This window comes from Sminthopsis crassicaudata, chromosome 2 (genome assembly GCF_048593235.1).
Source record: "Sminthopsis crassicaudata isolate SCR6 chromosome 2, ASM4859323v1, whole genome shotgun sequence".
NCBI classification, from domain to species: Eukaryota; Metazoa; Chordata; class Mammalia; order Dasyuromorphia; family Dasyuridae; genus Sminthopsis; species Sminthopsis crassicaudata.
The window spans coordinates 142488996-142504272 of record NC_133618.1 but is presented as its reverse complement, the minus strand read 5'-3'; the positions used below and the strand labels follow the sequence as shown (position 1 = coordinate 142504272).

The 15277-nt window shown below is 45.6% G+C and overlaps 2 protein-coding genes across 26 annotated transcripts in view; both read right to left on the bottom strand.

The window, feature by feature from the left end:
* Window positions 1-623: 623 nt before the first annotated feature.
* Window positions 624-8147, bottom strand: FGF17 (fibroblast growth factor 17). The gene is made up of 5 exons (XM_074287476.1): window positions 7518-8147; window positions 7280-7319; window positions 3141-3318; window positions 2675-2781; window positions 624-1545 (listed from the first exon to the last, which is right to left on the bottom strand). Exons 1-5 carry the CDS (start codon window positions 7550-7552, stop codon window positions 1252-1254), a joined length of 654 nt encoding a protein of 217 aa, XP_074143577.1. The 5' UTR covers window positions 7553-8147; the 3' UTR covers window positions 624-1251.
* A 3876-nt stretch (window positions 8148-12023) lies between these two features.
* Window positions 12024-15277, bottom strand: part of NPM2 (nucleophosmin/nucleoplasmin 2) — a 22406-nt gene continuing 19152 nt past the window's right edge. For 10 of the 25 annotated variants that reach the window (XM_074287471.1, XM_074287468.1, XM_074287466.1 and 7 more), the window contains 6 exons: window positions 14462-14555; window positions 13683-13933; window positions 13034-13059; window positions 12809-12839; window positions 12646-12714; window positions 12024-12419 (listed from right to left, as the gene is read on the bottom strand). In XM_074287471.1, the coding sequence (XP_074143572.1) occupies window positions 12676-12714; window positions 12809-12839; window positions 13034-13059; window positions 13683-13933; window positions 14462-14555 (441 nt within the window). In that variant the 3' untranslated portion in view covers window positions 12024-12419; window positions 12646-12675. Of the gene's footprint in view, window positions 12420-12645; window positions 12715-12808; window positions 12840-13011; window positions 13060-13652; window positions 13934-14461; window positions 14556-15277 lie in introns of all 25 variants that reach the window. The other 15 variants (XR_012486031.1, XR_012486033.1, XR_012486025.1 and 12 more) reach the window with 3 other exon arrangements.

Genomic DNA, 15277 nt, shown 5'->3' with positions numbered 1-15277 from the left:
CCCTCCCCCCTCTCTCTTTCTCTCTCTCTCTCTTCTCTGTGGTTTTGGCTCTATCTTTCTCTGTCTCTCTCTCTCTCCCTTTGCTTGTCTTTGTTTCTGTCTCTTCCCTCTCCCTCCTTCCCCCTTTCCTCTCCCCCTCCCCCCATCCCTGCGCAACCAGGACAAGTCCCTTCTTTTCCGCATCCCGCCTCGTATAAAGAAAACTCTGCAGAATCAAAAACTAACTGGCCCAAGCTTAATTCAGGTTCCCCTCCTCACGATCTTAAAGGAACTTTGCCAGGCCCTTCCCTGAGCTCCTGACTCGCGGCCTCCAGAGCAGCCCCTGGCGGCTACTCCTCCGCACTCTATCTCGCCTCTCTTTGCTCCCACATCTCTGGGAGAGATTGTCTCTTTTCTGTGTCCCTCCCAGCTAGTCTGAATCGCTTCTCTCTGGCGTCCAAGAGAAGAAAGTTTCTTGCTAATGGATTATTGTAATCTCTGGATTCCCTTAATCCTTCTCGCAAACAAACAAAAAAGCCCTATCCTTTTCAGGAAAAAAGGTTTTATTCAGAGGACTGGCAGAATGGTGAAATACGCATAGGATGGCCAGCCTTTTTTTTTTTTTTTTCTTTCTTTTTTTTTTTTCCTCGTCTTTCTATTAAAAGGGGGGGCGGGAGAGGCTGGTGCTTACAATCAGGATTTATGCCAACAGGGATAGGGGAGCGATAGTGACAAACACGGAGCAAAATCTGAGGAGAGCTGTCCAAGAACATCTGCAAACCCTGTAGTCCACCTGTCTTATGGATGCCATTTCTGAGCCCTTTCTGCTCCATTCCTCTGGAGATTGGAGCTAGGCGTTCCCAGTGACACTTGGAATTCTTTCTTTGGTCTCTGCTCAGTTGCCCTGAGCCGGAGAGCCTTTTCTTTCTGTCTGTCTCTCTCTCTCTCTGTTTCTGTCTGTCTCTGTCTCTCTATTTCTCTCTCCATCTCTGTCTCTGTCTGTCTCCTCTCTCCCTTTATCTCCCTTTCTTCATTCCATTTGGGATCTAGGGGTGTCACCTTCTTGGTGGTTTCCCCAAGCTCCAGGACACCCCATTTTCTGCTGCAATAACTGTCCCCTTTCAAAAGAAGGAGCTCTTGAATGCCTCTTGGTCCTTGAGGCTCCTCTGTGATCTGATGGGGATGACCTCCCCTCCCTCAAACCCAGTCCTTGTTACATGAACGAGATTGGGAGGGTTGGTTCTGGGCCAGGGTGCCCCCTCTTTCCCCCGACTACGTGAGGGGCTGGGGTCGCCGGGTGCGCTTGGTCCGGCGGGTGGGTGCTGATCCCACAAACTCAAACTGCTTTTGCCTTTCCCCATGGTTGGGAAACTGCAACTGGCCTTGGTAGAGGCGCTTGATGAAGTGGGCCTCCCGTTGGTTCTGCCGACTGCGGGAGGCCTGCCTGGGCCGGCCCTGCCTGGTGAAAGCCATGAACCAGCCCTCATGGCGGGCATTCTGGAAGGCTGTGTAGTTATTCTCCAGCACAATCTCTGTAAACACGCAGTCTTTGCTCTTCCCGCTGGGCTGAGGGAAGAGGAAAAGAGGGGTGCTGGGGTGGTGGGTCCCAATAAAGTCAATTATATCACTATTGGGATACCATGGGTGCAGCCCTTTGGAAATTCTGCATTTAGCCCAGACACCCTAAAGATTCTTCCAGCTGCTTTTGTGGATCGATCTCAGAAATGGAAATGAAAGGGAAAGGAGAGGGATTATTACCCACAGATCTCTAATAGGGAGGTTACTGTGGGGTTCATGAAATCCTTCTGAAAGTTTTCAGTTTCTTTCCTACAGTCTTCTTCTTCTTCTTCTTTTTTTGCTGAGGCAGTTGGGGTTAAGTGATTTGCCCAGGGTCATACAGCTAGGAAATGTTAAATGTCTGAGACCAGATTTGAGCTAAGGTCTTCAGGGCTGGTGCTTTATCCACTACACCACCAAGCTGCCCTCTTCCCTACAGTCATAATGCAATTGTCTTCTTGAATATTTAGTCAGCTTTTGGACAGAGGTAGGCTCTGGAGCCTTGGGCCCAACACTCAGAAGAAAGCAATGAAAGACTTTTTAAATATGTGGTTTTTTAGAAAATGAATACACACATTTTAAATGCCAGGAAATTCTATATAAAATAGTATTTAGCTGTTCATTTTAAGTTTTAGGTATTGAAAAGAAGTTATAGAAATGAACTAATTTTCCAAATCTTGCCTAATGTATGTATGCAGGAACTTCACAATTTCCCTTCTTTGACCTCTATCACCCACCTCACAGAGGCCAGGCTCTCACACACATAAGGGGACCTCAATAAACACTAGGGGAGATAATCTATGAAAATAAGGGATCTTTTGGAGTCAGATGGGTGGGAGAGAATAGTTGACTTACTGAGACCCAGAAAAGGGGTGGGCTTGTTTATTTAGAGGTCTAAATGAAAAACAAGGGGGTAGAATTGGAGAAAGAGAAAAAGAAACAGTCAAGGAACTGTCCCTCTTGCTGTCCTAGGGCCTGTTCCACTAAGTTGTGCTGACCCCAGGTAGCCAGCAGAGGGAGGAGGGATGCCATAAAGGATCCATTCCAACCTTACCCATCCCACCCTCCACATACACCTGTGTCATGAAGCTCAGTTCTTACTCCTCCCCATGAACCCTCTTTCCCACCAAGGCCTCACCTTTCCAATGAGCTTTCCTCTCTTGCTCATGCAGATGTATTTCTCACTCTCAGCTCCCTTGATGCGAACCCGGCTGCCAAATGTATCTGTCTCCACTATGAGCTTGGCTGTTTTGGAGGACGGGGTTTAGTTGGAGATGCAGAGAAGAAAGGAAGGAGAGAGAGAGATCCGTCCATCGGGGCTGCCGGCCTGGGCCCTCCACCCCTCAAAACGAAGTGGGCAGGGATGTGGAAAGCAAGTACTTTTCAGGGAGGCTGGACAGGTGTTTATCTATCTTTGGTCCGCCACCACCACAGAGTCCGGTTCACTCTCCCCAACCACCCCCATCCCTTCTCAGTGTGAGCATTTGATCCCTTCCTGCTCACCCTCAACAGAAGTCATTGTTACCCAAGTGACATTTTGTGTATCCTTTGTCAAGATTGAGGAGACAGGAGTGGGGCTGGGGATAACATGGATTGAGTCTCACCAAACTTGTTGCCGTCCTCAGCAGTGGCAGAGATGCGGCGCCCAGTGACCTGAACGTGCTTGCCGCTGGTCCGACTGTAGAGCTGGTATTCCCGGATCTGCCGCCGGCTCAGCTGGTCAGTCATGGCACCCTGGTCCCTCACATACTGGTTAAAATTAGGAGACGGGTGATTCTCCCCCTTTGCAATTACCAAGGGAAAAATAGTGTCAATTTGCTTTGGGCAACACCACTACTGACCCCCCCCAAAGGAGAAGGGGTAAAGGGTGAGGTTGGTCTTGGTGGGGATAAGAAAGTAAAGGGTAGAGCAGGAACTGTGAGGAACATGTGAGCACGCGCTCCTAAGCCCAAGAAAGGAAAGGATCAGAGCTTCTACACCCCATCCACTCTGTAGTTGAACAAGGACACACCCATATGTTTCTCTCTCCCTTCTCTTTTCCATTCCTTCTAGGATTGAAGAGGAGGGAAGAAACCTAATCTACTTTCTTCATTTTTAGACAAGTAAATTTGGGCTCAGAGAAAGTGAATGCTTTGCCCAAAGTCACACAGCTAAATATAATTAAGCTGAGAATAGAGTTCAGATCTCCTGCCTCCTATTTTCCATGCCTAGATACAAAGGGGGCATCATTTCCATGTCCCGACTCCTGGGCAGCTCTCGCCAACCCAGGAGGAGGTAGGGAGATGGAGAGTAGAAAAACATATGAAAGAGAGAAAAAGAGAAAATATGTAATTCAGAGATAGGACTGGAGATAGGATTGAGAACCAAGATTCAGCAGACTTAACCCTATTTATTTAAGAGGAAACTCCTCCCTCATTTCCCATATAATATACATTAATGGAAATTTAGCCTTTTACATCCTTTGAAATCCATGGCAAGGGGCAGAAAAACTAAGATATTGCATCCTGGTGGGCTTTATGAGGGTTTCTTGATCTCCTAATCAAGCTATTGGGATCTTTCAAATTAGAGAATCTTAACCCTGACTCCATGGGCTCCCCAAAAGGTCTGTAAATAGAGGATCCATCAACCATTTGGATGGAAAAAACAATGATATCTTTATTTTCAGTAACCTCTAAATACTATTTAGCATTTTCTTCAATTATTTGGAAGGATTATTCTGAGAAAGGGTCCATAAGTTTCACCAGACTGCCTCAGGAGTATTCCTCTAAGAATTTGTTTTAAGCAATTATCCCTAGAAGGAGGTGGGTTTCTAGAGAGCAGACTAGGAATCCTGAACCACGGATAGTTCACTTAACTTCAGCCTGCTGATCTCTGATCTCTGAGCCACCCCTGAGTTTGGCAAAAGTCCTAGATGTGAGTGTCCTATTGGGCTATATAGGAGGAGCAGCAGCAGCCAAAACGTGTTTCAAACTCCAGCTGCCATTGCTGCCCCTCCCCATGCACACACTTGGGACTAGAGAGTAGTGCCTGACCCTCTCTTATAGCTGGAGACTGACTAGGGGAGGGACAGGGGTGTGTGAAAGTTTTGGGGGGAGATAGGAGAGGGCAGATAGGTGAAGGGGAACAGCCCAATACTGTAAGGCTGGAGTCAATTCCTACTTGGGACTATTTGCGTAACCCAGGGCAAATAACTTTTCTATTTTGGGTCTTCACTATTTGGAAAATGATGTTTAGAGATAGATTTATCTATGTGTGTGTATATGTGTGTGCATGTGTGTATATGTGTGCACATATATACATATACATACATATATATATGTATATATATATGTATATATATATATATATATATATATATATATATATATATATATGAAAAGTACTTGTCTTCCTATCTCTTCCCCAGTTTATCAGTCATTTTCCCCGATATTCTTGGCCCATCTATCTTTTGGTTCTTATTTTCAATGCATGCGTCTATGTACATATATACATATAGACATTAGATATATTTAGATATATAGAAATTACTAAGTTTTATAAATGTCTTATTAAAATTTCCAAAGGAAAGTATTTTTCTCTCCCTCCTCAAGGTCCCCAAACGTGGTTTCCCCCCAGATCCCAGATGTCCTCCTCCCACCCTGGTTAGGGTTCTGGTAAGCTTGGCTCAGTTTTTTTCTCTCTGCTCGGTTTGCTGCTCTCTCTAAACCTCTAAGAGAACATAATATAGCAGGTCAAGAATTCGCCTTGGAGCTGGGCTTAAGTCCTACCTTGACACATACTAACTCTATGACCCTGGGCACTAAGTGGCCCAGAATTCCCCATAGCAGTAAAGTCACAGCTCTAGCCTCTACACTATCCCCTGATTTCATCCTAATCCCCGTCATTTAGATTGTGCCACTGCAAGAGGAGACCCCCTTCTGTTTTCTGGGTGATGGAAGAGGGAAATTCTATTTGGGAAGTTGTCAAGGGAAGGCTGAGGAATAGAGCTGTTTCTGAGGCTCACACCTTCCTTTCCCTCATTCTGCCTCTGCCCCAGGCCAGCCCCTAACAGCAATTACTTCTTAATTATGGTCCTGCCAACTCCAGATCCTCAGTGCTGCTCTCACACCAATCTCCACTCTGCCAAGTTGACCAGGTAAATGACCAGGAGGTCAGGGCAATGAGAGACTCAGCAATGCTGTCCTCTGAGGAGTGAGTCTGGTTGGCTGGGAGCAGGCCCTGGCTTGGGTCTGGTCCCTTCTCCCTGAACCCCTCAAGCCTCCTGGCTCAGGTTCAGGTCCCTCCGCCCTTCTTGGCAGGCAGCCTTATTCTCCCTGTCCGTTCCAGGTCAGAAGCAGAGGGAGGGGCCATCAGCAACCCCCCCAGCTCTCCCCTCCTTCCTAACCCCCAGCCCCTGCACAAAGGCAGCCCCACGCCCCCACGGCCCACAGCCCACAAGCCGCTCTCCCCGTGGGACCTTGCCCAGCTCTTTAATGTCCCCGCTGTGGGGGGAACCTCCCCTTCTACCCGCCTCAGACAGCTGCTTGTCAGGCAGCCCCTCAAGCATGGCTATAGTCCGGCCTGCTTACCTCCCCCCACAGGGGGAGCGGGGGCACTTCAAGGGGGAAAAGGAGGGCTTGCCACCTTCCCTTCCAACTGAATGGGGCCTCAGGCCGGGCAATAAACGCCCAGTCCCTCGGCACCATTGTGCTAATTCCCCTTCCAGAACAGGTTGGGTCCCACCCCCAGCCCCCCCTACAGTCAGGCCCAGGCTTTCTTCTCACTCTCCTTGGATGTGTGAAGCAAAAGGCCTGGAATGGGGTTGGAGCAAAAGGGGGAAGGAAAAAAAAGGGGGGGTTGTCTCTCTCTCCCACCCCCCCACTGCTTCAAAGGCAGCCCCTCTCCCTCTCCCAGAGAAAAGGCATTTACCTTCAAAAAAAGTCCCAACTGGATGTGAAGAGAAGCCCCCAGCCTCAGCGTTGGGAATGCTAGGCAGGCCAGCTCTCCGGCACGGTTCTGGACCAGTGCATTTTAATAGTTGCACTTTTATGGAGGATCACAAAAAAGGACCCAGCATCGAGAAGGGGCTGGAACTTGGGGGGGTGGGGGCAGGGGCAGCATAGGCAGAAGGAGACCTATAGTCAGGATAGACGCGGTAGAGGTGATGGAGGGAGCCCTGCTACAAAACAAATTCTGAATTCAATCCCAACCAAACCGCTTTGGGCTTGAACCTTATTACCCTATAAGCTGGGAGTTCCTGAAACCTGTGCCCTAAGCATTTCATGGATGCCCCCCCCCTTCCAGGATAGGCAGGAAGATGTTCTACAGGTGGGAAGGGCCCTGGGCCTACCTTCTTCCCATGGGTTGGTGGTATTGGTTGGGGTCACAAAATTGGTTTCAAAATGAAATCAATCCCCTTGGATTGGCAGCTGTTGCCAGGGGCATCTTGCCACATTCCTCACCCTGCCCCGAGGCGAAGGTCTTGGACTCCCCTTAAGATGGTGGGAGACTCAGGTAAAGAGGTGAGATGAAAAGAAGACACTGGCTGAGTCAGGTGGGGTCAGAGGCAGAGGGGACAGGGGGCCGAGAGGAGACTTGATCTTCCGTCTCCGACCTCCTTACCCTCCCTGTCTACTCCATCACCCTGCATGGTATCCAACCGAACAGTATCCCCAGATACCATAGTTCACGGCCATCCTCCCCCCTCAAAGCATCCAGATTGGGGCAAAGAAGAAAAAACAGACAGTGGGGAGCTCTAGCCTACCTGGGTTTGGCAGCAGCAGAGAATCAGGAGCTGAAAGCATCTGCATAAAGAGAAAACAAATGCAGGTTTGATTGTTGCTCACACCCACACCCACACCCACATATAGTACTCCCCCCCCACACACACACTCACACACACATCCTCCCATCCAGAGTGGGCAGCCCTGGAGTCCGGGTAAGATTAAACCTCCATCAAGGCTGGAAATGGTAACAAAACTCAAGTCAGCACACAGACTTACAGAGTGAGGTTTGCCAGGAGACAGGAGGCTCCCATCACTGGAGAGATTTCTCGGGGAGGATGCCCCCTCTCCCCCCAAACTCAGTAGCAGATGTGGACAGCCCCTGAGGTAGAGTCCCAGAACAACCAAGGATCTTCGAACCACAGGTCCTCGAGGGGGGGAGAGGAGGAGAGGGAGAAGGAGGAGGAGGAGGAAGGGGAGGAGGAGGAGGAGAGGAGGAGGGAGCCACAGGGAGAGCAGAGGTGTGATCTGTCCACCTTCCAGTCTCAGTGTGACTGCAGAACTCCAGACTTGGGGGTGGGGGGGAAGAGGGAGGAGGAACTGGGGAAGGGGGCGCTTCTCTCTCTTTTTCTCTTCTATCTCTTTTTTCTGCTGAGTTATCCAAAGGTTGGAACCAGTAGAGCCTTCCTGGTAAGCAGTCTGGTTCCTGTCCTTCCCACAGACCCAGAATAAAGTCAATTCCTCTTTTTCCCCAAGTTGTGTCTTGGTTTTCCCGAATGGTAAGTTGAGGCAGAGTCAAGGACAGAGAGGGCATCTTCCCCCAACTTTTTTCCCCCCTGGGTGTGGGGAGTCTTCTCAGGCCTTTAAAGGAAGAGGTGGGAGTTGGGGGTGGGTATGGCTCTAAGCCAGTCACTTCTATGGCTTCTCTTGTCTCCGCCTCCCCGTCTCTCTCCTACTTTCACTAAGGTCTGCCCACTGGGGAGGGAGGGGTTAACTCTGGCCTGAGTGGCAGCAGGTGCTTTAAGTGGGGTCCTTAATGCCTTCTGGGTCAGTACCACTGCCTTGTGACAGGGACTTCTCTAGGATCCAGGTCACCTAGGAGTGGAGTTCAAAGGCAGAGCTGGTGGGTAGTGTGGTGGTGGGGCGTCTGAGATAGTGGGGAAGGGCACAGGACCCGTAACCTTTTCTGCTAAGCTAGCCTGTGAAAGCCAACGACCATCTTCTTCCATGTTCATTTGCAAGATGACAGGATCCCTTTTCACCTGGTGCTTGATTTTATTCCATGGTGTGCTTTCTGGATTTGCCCTTCTCCTTTTAAGAGCTCATTGGGAGCAAAAAAAAAAGGGGGGGGCTTTTTTCATCTATTGTTATCTCCTTTGTTTTATATTTGGCCTAGTACAAAATACTCAGAAGATATTTAAATTTTTTAGATGCTGAGAAATGGTTAAGGAAACTGGCTTATCAGCGTCTTAGAGTTGAACTTGGGCATAGTAATCTCAGTGACATATGTGTATCCAGGCGGGGAAGCCTCTGTGTTAGGGAAAGTTATCTTCACACTTGAACCTCAGGTTCAGGATATTTTTGCATCCTATCTCCTGGGGTCCTTCCAAATTCAGTCAGAAAGGGTAGAAAGGAGGAAATAAACTTATGTAAGTGAAATTGGAAAGGAGGAAGCTTTTTTTTTCCTTTGGCATTCTCTCATCCCTTGAACTACAGTGAATCCACAAAGCTATCAGTAATGCCCTTCCCTCATCATTTTACTTGTTCTACTAACTTTAATGGTAAAGGCTGGAAGATCTTTGGAGTTGTTCTTCTTCTTGTCATGGAGTATATATGTATATGCTTGTAATGCCCTGGGAGTGTTTTTTTTTTTTTTTTTAAATCATGGAAAAAAATTTACAGCTTAAAGTGCTTTTATTTTGAATTTCTCATTTTGTATCTCAGAGAAGCAAAGGTCCCAGTTGTGACAGATGGCTATCAACAGTTACTGAAACTCTGGTCTGAGTTCCATGCTCTTTCTAAGCTTCCTAGAGCAGTATGGGGAACACTGGACATATAGTACAGGTACTATCCTTTGTCATCTAGGAATCTACTGTCTCTGTAGACAGTAGGCTTCCTGGCCTGGAGGATTGGTAGCACAAATTCTTTGTGTATGCAATATTATATTCCTGCTATATATTCCCACATCTCCCTGCTTCCTTTTACTTCCCTTGAGGTAGAGATAAGTTACTTTTTTCATGGTGAATAGGAATTTTAAGAAGAGATAAAGACTGAAAAGTCAGAATATTAAGAAAATGATGAATAACAGTCCCTGTCCATTTCTGGTCCATTCCTCCTGACTGATCAGTTAGTGGGAAAGATCCAAGGTTTAAGAGCCCATGGACAGGGCTCCTTCTCATGAAGAGGAGGTCCATAGCCATCTCTTAGCCCTCTACCCAGCTTTGGATCTCCAAAATCTTAGCTTCGTCCATCTTTGAAGGGTGGTTAGTCCTCCCTTCCCATCTCTACTCTAGGCTTGTTCTCTTCTGTCCCTCTCACATTCAAAGGTCAGGAGGATGGGGAAAGTGGCTGTATAGCCCTGGTAATATTGAACAATAAAGAGTATATAGCTCTGGAGTCAAGGGAAGTGGATTGGAAGGCAATAGGCATTTATGTAGCCCCTACTCCATGACTTGACTGTCATGATGCTAAAGGCTTTTTACAAATATTATCCCATTTAATCCTCTCCAGGAAGGTAAGGTGCTTAGAAAGTAGGGGCTATTATTATCCTCATCTTAACAGATGAAGAAATTGAAATTAATATTAACCGACTTGTCCGTTGTCTTCCTGACTCCAGGCTCAATGCTCTATCCACTGTCAGCAGCTGCCTCAGGATACATGGGCTCAGTTTCCTCTCATTAAAGCGGCCCATGCTGTTCTGGTTGATCCTCAAAGCTCCTTCTAGCTCTATTCTCCTCTTCTAAGTATGACATGACAAAGTATAAAGTTCTCCCTCAATGCTCAGGATAATACCTATTTTGCCAGTGATGCCTCAGTTTCCCTCAATGTAAGGTTATGTTCACTCCTTCTCCCCATGGAGTAGAAGTGGGCTGAGGGGGAAGATTTACACTTGCAGAAAGGCCAAGAGGTGATAGAAGTGAGAATTGGCCTTGGTATTGGTTAATTCCTATCTTTAGTACCAAGTTCAACACCACTACTCCCAGCAGGAGCTGTCTCACACTTACTTCTCCCCCCAACAAAAAAGTTGAGATGTTTACTAATATGACTTCATGGTACCCTCCATCCCTCCTAGCCATAAAGATTCCATCCTATCTTGACTCTGCTATACCGAAAATATCTGCACTAAGAAAAGCAGGAAAATCAATGCAACCATTCTTCAGTTCTTTGGCAATCCATTTGATGCCCAGTCCTTGACTTTTCCCTCCTCTTAGTCCAAATTCCACCCACCACAGAGAAATATCAACCAGAGAACTCATATTCTCTACAAAGAGCTCTGGACTTGGGAGCTAAAACACCAGAGCACTTGGCCACAGGCTCATTATAAGATATGATTCTTGGACATTTTCCTGAGTCTAAATTTATCACAAAAATGTGGGTTGATCATCCCTTTCCTATTTTCCTCATTATTGTTACAAGAATCAAACTGAACTGTTTACATACCAAATAATGAAGCAATCATCATACATCCCTCCTCTCCCCACCCCCATGTCTTTTTCCTTGTTAGCTTCTCAAATTGAAAGAGAACTCATTTAGGTCCCAGCCCTTCTCTGTACACCTAAGAACATCCTTAAAGCTTTTATCCAATCTCTGCCTCTTCTATGTACATCCCCACACACCTGGCTTGTTATTGTATTCGGCTTTACTACCCAGCAATAGGGCCATGCAGCAAATCCTTACTTTGGCCAGCACCAAGACCAGGTCAATGGTACACAATGGGGTCCCCATGGCTCCCTAATCCCCTATTGTGTCCCCCTATTCAGGATTGTTCTGGTTTGGAAAGAAGGGGGGGGGAAAGACTGGTTTAGCTGGGGCCCAGTCTTTTAGAAGTCTACTTGTGTCTGCATTCATGGGTATGGGGCAAGGGCATAGATGTGTTCATGTGATACTTTAGTGATTAGATTTTTTGTGTGTGTGGGGGGAAAGACACTTTCTGTGGCACCTTTGCTTCAATGTTTTCTTCATCTAGAAGTCTAGGAGTGGACTATAGGTTCTGCAAAGCACATTTAGGGACAGGTAGGAAAGCTAGACCTAAGATTTCACCTAAAAATCAAGCCTAGTCCCAGACTTATTTTCCATAAACTCCTCCTCTGAGAGAAGAAGAGAGGGGGAGAAAAAGAGAGAGCTACTCTTCCTTCTAACACAATGTTTATATTTCTTTGTTCACCAACAGGTATTCCTTCCTTCTCCAGAAATTAACCTTTCTCCAACTATCCTCTGCTCCCTTAAGTCTCTTTTTAAGCTGCTCACTCCATCCTGACCAAAAATCTCCTTTGGACTGCTACAGCCCTTATCTATACCCTACCTTGGCTATTCCCTCCCATTCATGGCCCTAGGTCCTTAGGTCCTTAAGCTACTTAATCACCTCTTATAGCTCTGTGGGCATTTGGCCTAGAACCTGGCATCTGGGAGATTGCTCCCTGTGGGATAAATCTTGCCCGCCCCAAGTAAAACGTTGCCTCTGTTTTCAATTAGCCTCTGTTAGGGAGGAGTTGGGAAGAAGCGATGTGGGTGCATTGGAAGTCTACTAAGGAAAATGGTGAAAGAATCAAGGCTGGTGAGACAAAGTAGGAGAGGGAAGAATTTATGAAAAAGACAAAAACCCCAACAAGTGGCCTCCTTTAGATGAGAACTCCCAGACAAAAGGAGGAAGACCTTGGGAGGTGTCCGCTGCTCGGCCAGAGGTGGCTCTGAGTTGAGGAAAAGTGGTCCCAAGGCATTGCTCAGGATTGGGAGCAGGGCCAACCTGGAAGGACCGCTTGGATTAGCGGCATAGGTGTGACCTCTGCTGGAGATCCAGGTCAATTGCATGTAGTTGGAAGCAGGAATGGCCAAGGCTGTGACCAGTCAGGTGGGGTGATGGGGTGAACAGGGGAAAGTCGCCCAAGAAGCCAGAGTTGCTTAGAAAGAAACCATCTTTTAAATTGTGATCATTTTGCCCAGTTCCTGTTCTGTTTCTTGATCCTGAAAAAAATCAAAGAGAGCCTGTGGGAGAGAGGGGCAATGGGAGTTCTCCAAACTAAGCTCTCTGGATGTATCCCATCCTCAGTCACACCTCAGACTCTATGAGGGGCAGGAACTAGAGCATGACATTTTCCCATTCTTCCACAAACTTCTTCTTGGGGACATAACTCAGCCCAATATCAAACCCTAATGGAAATTGAGGCATCTCATTCATTCCCTGACTTACCTTTACTCCCCCTTCTGAGATTGCCTTTATTTATTTCTTGAATTTTGAACTTGCCTTCTTGCTTTTGGCCTGTTAGAAGAAAAAAGAATTTTCCGTTCCCCACTCCAGATTATTGGTCCCCACCCTTCATATAACCCCTGCCATCTTCTTCTTTGGTTCTTACCTTCATTTCAGGGATCCTTGGGGATGAGGCTCTAAGAAGAGAGAATGACATCTTATACTGGTACCCTTCTTTACACCAGGCTAATGGGCTCCCAAAGCTTGCCAGGAAGAATTGAATTTTAGACAGTTTGGGGGAAAAGGAGAAGTGACAATTTGGAGGAGTGGGGGAGATAAGGGAGAATATTTCCTCTTAGAATATAACACCTCTTAATTGCCTTAGACTCACCTCTGCTTTTCATCCAGCTTCTTTTTCTGCAGGTAAAGAAAACAATAGTACCCATGATAGATTATATGACTTCCAGTCAAGAGCTTTCTAAAACAATGTACTAGATATTCTCTTCCTTCCACTTTTGGGTATCTATTAGCAGCACCTTATCCTCAAAGATCCTACTGGACATGGATTATAGAATGTTGGGCAGGAATGGACTCTCAATTTCCTTTAGACCATCCCTTTCATTTTACAGATTAGGAAACAGAGGTTCTAAGAGGTTACACCTCAAGCTACTCAGAGTCAAAGGTAGTATTGCAACTTGTATGTTTCTGACCCCAAATCCAACAATTTTTTTTTCTTATTACATGATAAGGCCTTTAAATAGAAAGGAATTTGAAGCATGATGGGATCTTCAGTTTAGAACTGCAATTCCTTAATTCTCTATAGATGTGACATTTTTTATAGACTTATTCAGCGCCACATAGGTAGTATTCAGAGGAGCCAAAGGTTGAACTTTGCCTTTGGCTCAAGCTCTTTCCACACTATCTTATTCAAGACCACTGGCCCCATAAACTGCATGTAAGGTAAAACAGAAGTGATTAGTCCCTCCCCTTATTCTTTTAAGCCCCCTAACCCAGACATTATACAATTATTCTGTTTTCACCTTTGCAACACCAGTCTGACTTTTGGAGGCTAGTCGTTTGACTGGCTTAAATGGAGAAATCTCATCCAGGGCTCTCTCATTAGAATCTTCCTCTTCTTCTTCCTCTTCCTCTTCCTCTTCATCATTATCATCATCATCGTCATCATCATCGTCATCGTCATCATCATCGTCATCGTCATCATCATCATCTTCTTCTTCATTCTCTTCTTCCTCATTCCCTTCTACTTCCTTCCAGGAGTGGTCTAAATTTGCTGCAGAAATAAACACAAGAATCTGTATTCCTAACTCCTGCCCCCATGCCTTACTCTTTTCTTTTCAAGTTTCTTAGTTATGTGGGATAGCTTTTTGAGAGGAGGGAAGTTAGGGAAAGTTTCCTGGAGAAAGTTTGCGTATGTATCTGTATGTATAACTATTTATATCTGTGTGTGTGTGTATGTATATATATATATACACACACATTTATATGTACATATATATACATTTCTATATGTTAGATATATGGAGGATAGGGGAAGACTTTAGGAAGACGTAGGGAAAAGGGCTTTTTAGGAAGGAGAAAGAGCAAGAATGAAGACTTTGTAGGCAGAATTTTAAAAGGTATTTTGGGGAAGTTGGGACTCAGAATCAGTTTAAAGATAAAGTTGGAAAGGCAGAATGGAATCAGATTGGAGAGAGCTTAGAATCTCAGGCCAAAATTCCTTGGACAATGGGGAAAATAGGTTGCCATTGCCTATTACGTACCTAGCATTGCAATTTTATACTCTACCCATCTGGCTTACCAGTAAGATCATGGCCACTGATATAGACTGGCCCTGAGCCACACCGAAGGTGGAAAGTAATGGGAGGAGTAAGTTCCATTCCTGAAATGTTGACCTGAAAAGCAAATAACCAGGAAACAGAATTTCTCAGGTTTTCTGTCCCTTTCTACTACTCTGAAGCTCTTGGATTTGCTAAGAAGTTGATTTGGAGAAAAGCAGAAATTGGTTGATCTTAAACCACAGGGTATCTCAAAAAGTCAGTACAATTGTTTAGTTTGAATAGTTCACCTTATTATTTAAACTTGAACTATTACTAAATAGTTATGAAAGCTTAACATTGTACTAAGATGATCCTATATTTGGGCCAAAAGGAAAGTCAGGAGTAATTTTAATTTCTCCTCTTTTCCTTTGTCCTTTTCAGCCTCTCTATTTTCTCAAAGTACCCAATGTCCCTCTTATTACTTGTATGAATGTTTAGTCATACTAAGATAGGAATAACTGAAGGTATTGCCCTTCCAGAAGCCTTGAATTTAATTTTCAATAGTATTTTATTTTCCAAATATATGTAAAGATAGTTTTCAACATTCATTTTTGTTAAGACTTTGTGTTCCAAATTTTTCTTCTTCCCTCCCTTACCTCTCCACTCTCCAACACACAGAGCAATCTAATATAGATTAAATATGTGCAATTCTTTTAAACATATTTGTCATATTGTTGCAAAAAATCAAACCAAAAGGTAAAAAAAAAACATAAGAAAAAAATTAAACAAAAATGTGAAAATACTATCCATATTGAGTCTCTCTCTGAATGTGGATGGCATTTTCCATCCCAAATATA

Excerpts from the sequence above, each read along its gene's own strand:
- FGF17 (XM_074287476.1), bottom strand. The coding sequence starts at position 7,552 with ATGGGAGCCTCCTGTCTCCTGGCAAACCTCACTCT. Across the intron at positions 3,319-7,279 it reads TCTGCTGCTGCCAAACCCAG|GGGGAGAATCACCCGTCTCC; the intron begins GTAGGCTAGAGC and ends GTAATTGCAAAG. Across the intron at positions 1,546-2,674 it reads GAGGAAAGCTCATTGGAAAG|CCCAGCGGGAAGAGCAAAGA; the intron begins GTGAGGCCTTGG and ends CTCTTCCCTCAG.